We start from the raw sequence: 13,157 nt of genomic DNA, 5'->3' as shown, positions 1-13,157 counted from the left end.
AACAAATAGGTTTCGTGATTTGGATTTCGGATTTAAGATAAGAGGTCCAAATGATATAACTCAACTAATGTAATCAGTTTTGAACACTTGAGATACAGCTACAAAAATCATTAGATGGTTAGAGGTCCAAATGACATCAGCTCTTGGCATGTCTAATTTTGCAAGCAAAGGAAGACCACAACTCCATAAAAACACACAAAGTAGTAGCTGACAAAATTTCGAATGGTTTTGCTCCTAACATTTTATACTACCAACCAAGTGACAGTTCTCGAACTCCATATCTTCAATCATTCATCTTCCTAATGATGCTATTTATAAAGCTGTAAAAAAAAAAAAGCCAAGTTGCCAAAGATTCATGTTAGGACCCAGAAATCAGGAAGATGCTTTTCTCATTGAAAGTCATAGAGAAGTATCACCTTGATATGCTGTATAAAAATGTGGCTTAGTGCACAATGCTCCCATTAAAGTGATATCTAGGGAGGGTCATTGCATGCTGTATCTAACTCCTACAAATAGATAAGCTGATTCTGTGGCTGGAATACTTGACACCTGAGTAGAACATATGTAAAAATACCATGGAGCCGAGGCTCATCCTTAGTCCAGACTTCTTACTGTTGTTGGTTAAGTGAACAACCTCTGAACATATCGTTTATGCATTTTTTAGCTAAAATAAAACTCAAAACACGACAAGCTTGACATTTGCCCAATGCATGCAGATCATGTACAATTCTGATCTATTTGATGCCTAAACCAAAGAAAGAAAACATAAGCTCATAATTTGATGAGTGATGGAAAGTTTGCTGTCTTCCAATATCATACACCATTTCTAATTGAACAAGATAAACAAAAGATGTCTTCCAGCATGAATTTTACAGTAAACTCACTTTGTCAATGTCATAAACAATTTGCAAGAACACAATATTTTTCACAAGGTTATCGCTGAAATGGAAACAGAATTGAATATCTTGTGACCACCATTACCCACTTGAAACAAAAAAACAAGCAAAGTTAAGAATGGCATTGATGCATAACATCAAAGAATTCCCTATCAACCTGAACTTTTCTAGTAACTAAGACAACAGCAAATCTGCAACAGGGTCACTGTTTTCTACCTCTCCAAACAGACTCTACACTAACCTAATTAAGTACTCAAACCTTACAGTCATTAGGAACGACCAACCTTGCTTTACAGTCCTACCAACCAAAAAGCCCAATCAGTTTTATTCTGCATGGTTCCATAAATGACAACAAACAAAAGAATTTCAATTTTGTAAAGAAACTAAAAGAAAGCTGTGCCGGCAAGGCCATGATGTAACAAATTATGAGCAATATTGTCCCTGGCCTGTGATGCACTCACCGACCGTATGCTGTTCTCAGGCACCATCTCATCGTCCACCAGTTCGTACTTGAGATCCGGCTCCATCTCCTCCTTCCTTAGCTCACAGATGTTATGCAGTACACAGCAAGCGCCAATAACCACAGGCAAATCCTGCAGTTTTACTTCTGTTCGCTTCTGTAAACAAGTCCACCGCCCCTTCAACCTTGCGAATGCCTCCCGAGCGATCCGCTGAACCTCCCCGATCTTTTCATTGAAGGCATGCTGCGTCCACGTCAAGTTTTGGTGGGTGTACGGCACCAGCACCCAATCCATAAGAGGATAGCCCGAGCTCCCCACGATCCAAGTGTTCTTGAGCATCCCGGCAGCTGCCCTCTGGTGCAGAGCCGATTGCTCGAGCACCTTGTCGTCAGGCATCGATCCGGGCCACCCGATGCAGACGTCCGTGAACACACCGTCGGGGTTGACCACCCCTTGGACGGTGATGGAATAAGATGTCTTTTGATTGCGCTCTGTGTGTCGGCGGTTGAAGTAGGCGGCGACACTTATTTTGGGCGCGATGATAGGTATGTGGGTGGTATACATGGACCCGATGACATTGGGGATTCCCGACGCGGCCTCGAAGTGGGATTTTGCTTCGGCAGCGGCGGCCCCGTCGGGCCACTGGACGAACTTTGGCATGAGAAGGGTCTTGATCGCGGTGCAGACCTCGAGGACGAGCTTGTGGCAAGTGGAGATGCCGAGCCCGAACCGCTTCGAGACGAGCCGGAGCGGCTCGCCGGTGGCCAACCTCCAGATGCACACCGCCACTCGCTGGCGGACGGGGATAGCGGCACGGAGCATCGTGTCCTCCTTCGCTACTGCCGACCCAAGTTCATCGCAGATCAAATCGAACGTGGCGCGGCCCATCCGAAACGCTCGTCGGAACTCCGCCTCGGGGAAATCCGGGTTGTTGCATTGGTCCCACCACGCTCGCGACCGGTCCTTCACCCAAAGCCGCCTCTGCTGGTGGCCGCTTCCGGCGGCGGAAGTGGCAGGGCCAGCGTCGTTCTCGACGGAAGCGGAGGCCGCCGCCGCTGCAGCGGCGACCGCAGAGGCGGCTACTCGAACGCGCTTGGAGCGGAGGGTGTCAGCGTCATCGTCGAGGGCGGAGAAGTTGTCCTCGAGGCGGGAGTAGTAGTCGAGCATGACCTCAGCCTTCCGGTGGTGGTTCTCCTCGAGAAGTGAGAGCTCGCGGCGAGAGTCTTCGTCGGACTCGCGCCGCTCGGACTCATCCTGGGCGTCGATCGCCGCGATGGAGGTCAGCAGATTGGCGATCGATTTCCGCTTCTTCCTCCTCTCCTCACCGGAGGCGGATGCGCCGGCTTCTCGTCTACGGCGACCCTTGGGCATGTCGGAGATCGACGTCGGAGGCGAAGCGGGTGGTGCGGCGGAGTCGTCCTGAAAAAAGGAGATGTAAAAGGAGAAGTCGTCTTCGAGGAGGGGTTGGGTGGTGGCAGCTGCCGGAAAACTATTCATATATGGAAGATATTCCTATCTTTCTATTGATCTATTGCGGCGGTTGGTGGCGTCGTTTGGAGAAGCAAGAAAAAAAAAAGGGTCGGATGACGAAAGGGGCGGACTCGAAAGAGGAATAAAGGCGGAGGCGCAGACCAGATGTGAACGGTGGACGGGGATAAGAGGAGCGGTGGGCGGTTATATAGGTTGCGGGGAAAGGTGCGTGTGAACGCGGTTTTGGGAGCTTTCCGACGAAGGCAGCCATGGAGGCTTCTAGTAGACCGTGGCTCACGCGGCGGGGGGCGGTGAGCGGATCAGGATAAAGTCGAGGGGTGGTGCGAAGCGAGACAAGTTTAGGGGTGCGTGGGGGTGACGTCGGTGTGATGCATTCGTTGTGGAGCACGTTAGCATAAGGGGATAGCGAGAGCTCATGTGATCTGGAGTCGGAGTTCCGTGTTGGTGTGCTACGCGGACCGAACTTTTTGAGGTGGATCATAAAATAGAAACAAGGTCGAAGGGGCATGTGGTTGAAGCCTGGATTGGTGGCGATCAATAATAAGAGGAAGGTGAGGTCGGCAAGAATCGGATCGTGGGGGGTGGGTCTGAGGAACCGAGGATGTATCACATGGTGGCTGGTGGTCTCCTGTTAGCGGAAAACGGACGGCTTTTATTGGACGACGATAGATCGGTTGGTGGTGCGTGGTTTCAACAAATACAGCCGTGTGTTATGAAAGCCAAATGGAAGCCAATTTAATGGGTGATGACTTGGGAAGTAATTGGCATGTGCGAATCAGCAAGGAAATAATATTGTGTTTATAGAATATATTAAAATTTCTAGGCTGGCTTTATTTTGCTTCCTCAAACTGATTCTGATTTGTGTTGCATGCAGATGAGAATTCCGCCCTCCGCGTTGTAAGGAATCGTTTGGATCCAATCCGATTTCACAGGTCCGGCCCTTTCTTATGATCCGCGTTATATTCTTAAGATCCGGCCTTTTATTGTGCCCCAAAGCGCTTTCCACAACCGTGAACGACTCGTTGTTACACATTCATGTGGATGGATCCGTCTCTTCTCATGCGGGTCGCGAAGTAGTAAGCACCGACGGATGGATGAACAGACCGCCGAATCGAAAGCTGATGGATCCCTTCCACAGTCAACGACACAAGTCACGGACCTGAGAGTCGTTAGAGATGGCAGTGAGATAGAAGAGGCGGTGGGACAGGTCGGATGCGACTGCCGATGAACACGTCGATGAAAGGGAGGACCGAAAGATAGAGCCATACCGCGACGGACGCGTGGCGACGGGCACGTCGGTACGCACCGTCGACCCGGCGTCTCCCGCTGCGGTTTCCGTTTCTCTCTTCCTCTCTCTTCTTATCGCATCGGGACGCGTGTCAGGCCTCCGGGGGCAAGGTGTAAGCTAGCTGCCAACGCTCCAAAAAAAGAACCTCTTCCTATCCTTTAATGGCGTACCCGTCTGCCGAGTCCTTCTAATTACCGACGAGCCTGCGTGTGGGTCCCGGTAATTCCTCCAATCCCAAGAATGGGCAGGGATCCTGGTAGAAAAGCATGGAGATAATGATTAGGTCCGGTACTTCTCGTGCAATAAAAGAATGTTTAAGCCACGTGCCAATAAGCCGACCACGTGTTCGGTGCCTACCGGGGCTAGCTTCGATTGGAGACGGATGAAATCATGGGGCGACGATGATTACCTCGGCCATCCAACGGTACAGATCACGTGGCTGACGGTGATCCGGAAGAGGGACGGGTGCGTCGAAAAGAGTCCGGCTCCGTGGACTTCATATTTCTAGGGCTATTTTCGTGATATAAAATCTTCCCCTTACCTCTAATGGCAACGAGATCGCAAAAGTAGGACGGATCTGCTGCTCTAGGGAGACCCAGAGATTCTTCTTTTCTAGGAAGGACCCCAGTCATAGGACCAATGGAAGGGAAGAAACCATTTCGTCCCGGAAGAACTCCAGTCAGAGGACCAATCGAAGGGAAGAACTATCGTGAATGCGGGACGGGCATGCAATAGGTGATCCGTGGATTATTGTGATGGCCTCGCACGACCGACACCTGTCCGTGGTAATCGTCTCCATCCCTATCTTTCCATCAGCCTCCACCAAAATTAACAAGGGTGGGAGAGCACACAAAACAGATCCCTTGCTTTTGGTAGTCAGGAAAATTCCTCTTCTCCTTCTTCCTCCTCGTCTCTCAACTTCTTTCGGGGTGGACGTTGCTTTCTTCCTCGTTCTACTTCTCTCCTCCCTCTCGAATAAAAAGTTAATCTGACGGTGTCAACAAACACGCGCTCGGATCTCTCACTATTTGTCATCGAAGAAGGAGCTGGTGAGAAGCAACAGGTTGGATTTTCTTCTCCGCTCTTCTCTCTTCTTTTTCTACGTCCCCATGGTTGTCATCATTCACTGCTCCTGTCTAGTATGGTGACAAGTGATGGATTGAGTCATGCGTAGCTCTTAATGGAGGAAGCGACGGGTGCCCGCAGCCGCAGGTAACTCAGATCAGAAATGGAGCTGGGATTCGCTTTGATTCTTCTTCTTTTTTTCTGGGGTCATTCCCTCCACCTCACCCCTCTTTGCTTTTTCTAGGGATAAAAAGGTTGCAATTTTGCGCAACAAATTTGGTGCGGTTGTTACGCGCATGTGATTATTGCTGACTCTCCTCTTCTCTTCTTTTACCCTTCTTCTTCCTTCTGGTGTCAATGGAGTGCCCTGTATGAAGGGGAATCGCCGACTCTGGTCCAGTTCCCCGTCTTTCTCTCATCCGAGACCCTGGAATTTTGCTTTCCTTAAGAGGTCAAGCCTTAGATCTGGGATCAGTAGTTGCATCCCGTTGTCAGATCTTTTCGCGATGCGGCACGGCGAACCCGTGAGATGCGGCCGGAGGCGACTTCGAGCGTGATCCACAGGAGGGGGAGGGCATTCGTTAGAAGTCAGTAGGATGTGTCACTTTTGAGCCCAGCGTATAATAACTTCTGACCGCCACGACGGCCCAGGACAAGGAGTTAATGGAGGAGATGCCTCCGGCGGTGGCTTTATCATTTAGGACGGCCAATTCGACCTGTGACAACTCGATGGAGATTGCCTGCCTGAAGCTGATTACCGAGACTGCAGGCCTGCTGCCCAATCCAATGGATGCTGCTGCCACGGGTTTGTCACCTGAGGTCGAGCAATCTGAGGTGGTGGCCATGGAAGAGGGAGGGGATGGGGATGATCTGGACGTCCGCAGAGCGGTGGGTAGTTTCCATGAGGATTTGGTCTCCATGGAGCGCAAATTTTTGGGAGGAATCGCTTGTTCAGCCGCTACTAGTATCGGCGGCAGCAGCAGGAGTATCAACAGCACGGCCGACGAGTTGCTGGATATGGATCTGCCATCCGAGACATGCGCACCAACTGCCCTTGAGGTGGAGAAGAGTGGTGAGATCTTAAACGGGCGTCCTGCTTTTGAGTTCGGTGTTAATGCACTGACAGTAAGCATGGTCGATTCTGATTTTATAATACCAGTAACGCCCATTGTTGAGCTTGCAACTCAGGAAGATCAGCAAAGTCAGGCAAGCAGCAGCAGCAGCAGCAGCAAGCGAAGTGTGTTCTTGGTGGATTACTTACCCTTTTGGGGGCAAGTGTCAATTTGTGGACGAAGGCCAGAGATGGAAGATGCTGTTGTGGCAGTGCCTTATTTTTATGAAATCCCCTTGTGGTTGCTCATCGGTAATCAAGACATAGATGGCCTTGATTCGAGCTTGATTCGCTTGCCAGCCCATTTCTTTGGCGTCTATGATGGCCATGGTGGTTCCCAGGTGCAAAACCTTTTAGCTATCATTCCTAATCATCTGTTGCTATGTTAGGCGACAGTTATAAAGCTTTGCTGGTGGTTCTTTCATGCTGCAGGTCGCTGATTATTGTCGTGAGCGAATCCACCATGTGTTAATAGAGCAGTTAAGGAATTGTGCTAGAGATCTGAGGAGCAATACTTGTGATGATTGGAAGAAGCAGTGGGAGAGAGCCTTCATTAACTGCTTTCAACAGGTTGATGATGAGGTTGGTGGAAAAGTAACTGAAGGGAATTTGGGAAGCTCAGATGATAAATCCAAGGACGAAAAATTTTCTGATACACCATTAATACCTATAGCTCCAGAGACAGTGGGATCTACAGCAGTTGTTGCTGTTATCTGTTCATCACACATCATCATTGCAAACTGTGGGGACTCAAGGGCTGTTCTTTGCCGTGGCAAACAACCTGTGCCTCTGTCAGTTGATCATAAAGTGAGGCTTGTATATTTTGCTTTTATTTTGTGTGTGTATCTCTTTGTTTCAATTGAAAATTTGTGATCTCAACCAAGGGAAAACTCTTCTTGTATATCAGCCAAACAGGGAAGATGAGTATGCAAGAATTGAGGCACAGGGAGGCAAGGTCATACATTGGAATGGATATCGTGTATTCGGTGTTCTTGCCATGTCACGGTCAATTGGTGCGTACCCTTTCCTCTAGGACAATGTCATCAAGGATATCAAAGTTGCTTACAGAAAAACAGATATATTTATATATTACTAATCCTTTTTTTGAGCAAAATTTTGGTAGTCATATTTGTCAATTATGCATAACATAAACTAGTAACCGTATAGTTAAATTTCACTCTGAGAAAATGGCCTTCTATATTACAAATTTACAATAGCATGAAAATGAGAAAAATACAATGGATCTGTTGCTCAATACTTTGTATGATAAATTACCATCATTATACACTATTTATGGTGGTTTCCAGAAAATGAGATGGTTATCTTGTCAACTTTTAGGAAAATGATCGGTAGACAATTTTCTGCATGGAGCAAGAAGTTATAGGGCAGACAAAATATATCTTCATCTTTTAATGAGGAGACCATACCTTGAGAAATTGCTGGCCTACAGAGTATAATGGGATTTCACAGAGAGATGACTCCTATGGTGAATTCTAGAAAATAGAGAGAAGACTCCTGCTGTGACTGCTAGAAAATAGATCCGTGTGTTTTTTTCTGTTTACATTCAAGCAAGATGTTAGGTGTGAATTTTCCATTCTGATTATACAAATTACATGATAGTTGCAAGAATTAGGTACTGCTTATCTATGCATTTCTGTCTTTTGAGGCCTTATCTGATCTTAAAACAAAAGACTTTGTCTTGCTGTAAACAAGCTCTGGCTCACAAAAAAAGAATGTTGGATAAAAGCTGAAAGAGAACCTTTCATGCTGTTAACCTGTAACAGACATGAGAATGTGCAGAATAACCCCGTAATATACCTTTTGCTTAGGTGATCCATGCCTATGGTGTCTACCTTTTAAGAATCAATGATACATGGACTCTTGCTTTCACATCCGCAGGATGCATTATTTAATCCACGTGTATGAGCTGTGCTCTTATCAAACTCGTTAGTTATACAAATCCAGTACTGAAGAATTTTACGATATCAGAAGTTGATTTCAGTGATTTAAAAAGGCGCTCGGGCGAGGCGAGGCGAGGCCCGAGCGCCTCTCTTCGTTTCCAGGCGACGGACTTCAAAGAGGCGTCGCCTAGGCGCTCGCCCGAGCCCAGGCGCCGAGCGCTTCGGGCGAGCGCCTAGGTTAAACCAGGCGACCGAACCAGCGGTTTAGGTCTGGTTCGGTCTCCGCTGCTTTAGTTGGTTCGATTCTGCTTTAGTTGGTTCAATCGAACCAACTAAAGCACTGATATCAGCACGACTTCCCCAACCCTAACCCTGCTCGCCATTCACGCTGTTCGCTGCCACTGTTGCCGCTCGCTGCTCTTGTTACCGTTGCCACTGTCGCCGCTCGTCGCTCTTGCTACCGCAGCCGCTGCCGCTGCTCGCTGTTGTCGCTGCTCGCCGCTGCCGCTGCCACTGTTGTCACTCGTCGTTGTCGCTACCGCTCCCGCTTTTCTCAGCACCCTCGGTCTTCCCTTACACTCTTCTCTTCTCTTTCGCTTCTCCTCTTTCGAAATCGAAAGTATAATGTTAACAGTATACTGTATACAGTTATATTGTATACTGTTAACAGTATACAGTATATTGTTAACTGTATACAGTATAACACTATTATTTTGATTTTAATACTATTAATTTTTATTTATTTGAAATTATTGTTAGGTTTCAGGATAAATGACTAGTGTAAATTTTGAAACTTTTTGTTAATGTGACATTATGATTTTGTATCTTAGATTTTTTTAATTTAATAGTATATTTTTATTTAAAATTTTAAATAATTATATTTATTAATTTTATTATATATTTTTATATTTTAGCGTCTCACGTCGCTCGGGCGAGCACCTAGCGCCTTGAGCGTTTTTGGACCGTGGTGCTTTTTGGCGCCTAGCACTTTTTAAATCACTGGTTGATTTCAATGATTTGTATAAACTGCACTTCCAAAAGTCATGTTCTCACAGTTCTTAGTCTCACAGCATCACAATATAAGAATCATAAATATTATCCTAATTGTTTCTCATGCACATGTTGGCACATTTACATTTTTTCCCTTTGTTGGATCTGGCACATAGATATGTGTCCATGTCACGTGCTCCTGTTTATTCTGATTTTCTTATTTTTATAAATAAAAGTGAGCTGTCATCTCCAGAGGACCATTTCAAGATAAGAGTGAAAATTTAACTATCTCAAGTTTTTATTTCAGTAACTTCATACTGTAACAGTCTTTTGACAGACTAATATGCAAGACTTCTAGCATAGTGCATATTATAAAAACTGATAACAATGGCTTAAATTATACATATCAACCTAGAGAAAACTGCTTGCTAAAGGAAGTGAATTTCTACATAAATGATTTGTCTATATTTTTTTTCCGTAAAACATTAGGCCTTCAAATACAAGAGTCCCAGTTCTGCTGATTTTGAAAATTTTAAAGGTGCAATTTTCTAGTGAGTTTTAGCCTGAAAAGTAAGTTTGGCATTTCCCTTGATTATATAAGAAAATAATTCCTTTGCTGTCTGCATATCACCATCAGGCAATGCAAGAACACAGGCAGCAATATCATTCCCTTCTCGGCTCATCTTACATGTTATAACTGAAGATCTCATTTTCTTAGCTTCTTTTATCAACAAATGTAGTTTGCTTGATGTTGTCAATTGTCTAAATTCAAGCCAGAAGTTCCAATCAAGTTAGATGAAAAGAAAAGAGTATTTGTATCTCAGAAAACCATTGCAACTGATTGTCTAATTAAAAGGCTTATCCATTTTAAAAAGGTATTAGTGAGTTTGTAGATTATTCTGATTATCTTATACACAGGTCTAATGAGATGGCCACTTCTTGGTCACTGTTGCTGATTTTTCTTTTGGTATTTTATCTTGTATAAAGTCTTTCAGGTGAAGTTGCAATCTTCTTTTCTAGGTTCACATTATTAGTCTTGATTGCTCTTGTTTTAACATCTTCAAGATAAATACAATGCTGTGTTTCAAATTACACATACTGATAGTGAGTGTTTGTATTGTTCTGTGCCCATTTTAATCCATGGCATGACAAAGTTTCAAGTTATCAGAACATAAAATTATGTTAGAAGAATTCATGGATTTGTTTTTTGGGAAAATTATCTGGAGTTAAAACGTAAACCAAAGAGTATTATTGTTGAACATAGGAACAAAAACATGGCATTTGAACCTACCTCAATAAGATGATCAATTAACCGTTTGTTATACATTTTTCGCTTGGAACCTCTCTATCTAAGAAGACCAAGATAGTAGCTCTCATATGGAGCGTTCTTATTTTTACAGCCCAGGGGTTTACTGGGCAGAAACAATCAATTTTCCAAACTAATAAACTTTTTGAAAGAGTTGACTTTTGAGGATTCGTTGACACTGCTGTCAAGATCTGACTGCTATCATGTTAAACAAGGTCGAATCAACTTGGTGTTGACAGAATGGAACGCTATTTCTTGTTTTGGCAGCTATTGTATACACGACTTCATTAATTTTGAATACAGTTACTTGCTGGATCATATGCAGGGGACCATTACTTGAAGCCATGGATAATTCCAGTACCAGAAGTTACAATTGTTCCACGATGTAGAGAGGATGAATGTCTTATCCTAGCCAGCGATGGTTTGTGGGATGTCATGTCCAATGAAGAGGTATGCGATATAGCCCGAAGGCGGATACTGCTATGGCACAAAAAGAATGGTATTGTATCATCGCCAGTCAACCATCGAGGTGAGGAAGCTGATCCTGCAGCTCAAGCTGCTGCAGATTTCCTGTCAAAACTTGCCATCCAAAAGGGAAGCAAGGACAACATCACAGTCATTGTGGTAGATCTAAAAGCACAAAGGAAGTTTAAGACCAAGTCTTAGGACGGTCATGGTTATTCATCTGGTTAGTAACTTACTAGAGAATTATAGCATTTCAAACTTGGTAATTCGATGGCCTTAAGTACATTGCTTGGCCCATTTGGTTTTTGTTTTGTGGGCTACAGGGGCTGTACTCTACATACACTATAGAATCTTTATAGGGCTTATGTGTTAATGCAGGTCTCTAGAATCTTGTAATTTTATTTTGTTAAGCCAGGCCATGCGGTTGACATTGCAATCGAGCCAATGTAGCCCTCCATGTGGCTGTTTTATGCTGCCTTGGTGCGGATGCGTTCAGCTGGTGGATATAAGCTTTTCGATTCTACCTCCAAGTTTTGGAGGCTGTGCGATGTCTTCTTGCGCTTCGTTCTGCTTGACGTTGTCTTCATCTCTTGTAAAGAGTTTTCTCGAATGAGATCTATAGATTCCATCTAAGTAGAGGTCTGCTATGCTGATGATATCCGAGGAAAGTACTAATCTGTTTGATTGTTGTGGTTTCACCTTGCAGAGAGGTGATCATCACTGTTGGGCTTCTCAGATTCATGGTAGTTCATCCGAAAACAAAATTAGCTAGGTAACTGCTGTGTTTGGTGAACTTTGTGATTATATATCTGCTATAGGTCAGCTATTCTGCAGCATTTCAAACTTGACAAGGTGGAAATTTAGATGACATTGCTTGGGTCGTTTGTTGGGAGAGCGAAGTGGGAAATTGAACTCCTTGGCAGTACCTGTGATACAGAAGATGTTTTGGCACTTTTGACCTGTAGGATATCCGAATACAACTTGATTTATATTACTTTTTGACTTGTAGGATAGCAAAAGGAAGATGGCGAATTGTGTGGGTTGTTAAACTATCTATTTATTTTGTGGAAGAAGAGAACTCCCTCGGTTGGCGGCTAACGAGACGCTGCAAGGAGGTGTCGGCGGCAGTGCAAGTTTGTTCCGACAATGTTGTGGTGTTTAAATAGATAGTGGTTGTTTGATTGGGAAGCTGATTCGGAGTCAATGGAGATTCTATGTATTTGTCTCGGTTTGATGTCGAGGAGTATCAAACCCGTGCGATTCAAAATGTGTCAAAATTTTACGAAAATATAAAAATTATATTGAAACATACTTGATAAAATCCCTCAAGTCAGTGTTGGTTAAAATGTCGAGTCTTTAAGCATTAAATGCATTGGAATTTGAGAATCTCAAAGTGCTACGGAATGCACCACACAGTCTTCTAGTGTCGAGTACAATTGCGTTCCTTTCTCAAATATTGTGCTAGAAGGTTTTAAGACCCTTGTCTGATAAATATTAGGCTGATTTGATCACATTATCATTCAAATAAGTATTTTGGGTCGTTTTATCCTCGTTTTATCATTCAAATAAGTACTTTGGGTTGTTTTAAGACCCTAGTTATGTTATCATTGAAATAAATGCTTTAGGCTATTTTGATCATGTTGTTATTGATGGGAGTCGAAAGGAGTACTTTAAGCCACTTTGGATGTGACATGAAATTCCGGATGATAGTTTAACAGTGCAGCTACGTCACTTGAGGATTCTCTTTGTTATCAAAGTAGTTGGACCACATCTATCTGCACATGCCAAGTGTCATCATCGCCTTATCTTCCTACAAGGATGTTAATTTGGTCGTAGAATCTACTCAAATTTTATTACTAGCATCTCAAAGTGATAATATGCCTTTCATGTGACACTCTTAGCAAGCTCCACATATCGTCCATTGAATCGTTAAGAATTTAAAAAATTATAATTATGATATTATACGGTTGAAAAATCTAGAGGCGACATCACCGAAAGAATAGAAAAATAAAAATTTTAAATTTCTTAAAAATATATTTATCGTTGTTTAAAGATTTATATGTAAAATCTGTAAAATCAAAAATTACGTATATGAAATATTAGGTTTTACCTAGAGAGATCGTATATTCCTAAATCCTTACAAATCTGTAGGAGAGGATGAATGAGGTCAAATGTCCTTCTCT

The 13,157-nt window shown here is 44.0% G+C and overlaps 2 protein-coding genes across 6 annotated transcripts; one reads left to right on the top strand and one right to left on the bottom strand.

The window, feature by feature from the left end:
- Positions 1–1,195: 1,195 nt before the first annotated feature.
- LOC135642812 (protein ALP1-like) lies at positions 1,196–3,338 on the bottom strand. The gene has a single exon (XM_065159261.1). The coding sequence runs from the start codon at positions 2,852–2,854 to the stop codon at positions 1,280–1,282; it is 1,575 nt and encodes a 524-aa protein (XP_065015333.1). The 5' UTR covers positions 2,855–3,338; the 3' UTR covers positions 1,196–1,279.
- A 1,639-nt stretch (positions 3,339–4,977) lies between these two features.
- LOC135642811 (probable protein phosphatase 2C 6) lies at positions 4,978–12,283 on the top strand. Of its 5 annotated transcripts, XR_010498074.1 has the most exons (7): positions 4,978–5,348; positions 5,446–6,653; positions 6,745–7,119; positions 7,220–7,325; positions 10,835–11,197; positions 11,681–11,746; positions 11,984–12,283. XR_010498074.1 is itself a non-coding variant. In XM_065159259.1 (6 exons), exons 2-5 carry the CDS (start codon positions 5,865–5,867, stop codon positions 11,173–11,175), a joined length of 1,611 nt encoding a protein of 536 aa, XP_065015331.1. In that variant the 5' UTR covers positions 4,978–5,348; positions 5,446–5,864; the 3' UTR covers positions 11,176–11,197; positions 11,681–12,283. The 5 variants fall into 5 exon arrangements, 4 of the variants coding, with proteins under 4 accessions (XP_065015331.1, XP_065015330.1, XP_065015332.1 ...); XM_065159259.1 differs by having other exon boundaries at positions 11,681–12,283; XM_065159258.1 differs by lacking the exons at positions 11,681–11,746; positions 11,984–12,283 and adding an exon at positions 11,353–11,447.
- Positions 12,284–13,157: the final 874 nt, after the last annotated feature.

This window comes from Musa acuminata, chromosome BXJ3-7 (assembly GCF_036884655.1).
Source record: "Musa acuminata AAA Group cultivar baxijiao chromosome BXJ3-7, Cavendish_Baxijiao_AAA, whole genome shotgun sequence".
NCBI lineage: Eukaryota > Viridiplantae > Streptophyta > Magnoliopsida > Zingiberales > Musaceae > Musa > Musa acuminata.
The sequence above is the reverse complement of the archived record's forward strand: the minus strand, read 5'-3'. Positions and strand labels throughout refer to the sequence as shown.

What these genes read in the sequence shown, in the direction of transcription:
- LOC135642812 (XM_065159261.1), bottom strand. Translation starts at nt 2,854, where the DNA reads ATGAATAGTTTTCCGGCAGCTGCCACCACCCAACCCCTCCTCGAAGAC.
- LOC135642811 (XM_065159259.1), top strand. Translation starts at nt 5,865, where the DNA reads ATGGAGGAGATGCCTCCGGCGGTGGCTTTATCATTTAGGACGGCCAAT. An exon ending in ATGGCCATGGTGGTTCCCAG is followed by an intron (nt 6,654 to 6,744) that starts GTGCAAAACCTT and finishes TTCATGCTGCAG; the next exon opens with GTCGCTGATTATTGTCGTGA. An exon ending in CTCTGTCAGTTGATCATAAA is followed by an intron (nt 7,120 to 7,219) that starts GTGAGGCTTGTA and finishes CTTGTATATCAG; the next exon opens with CCAAACAGGGAAGATGAGTA.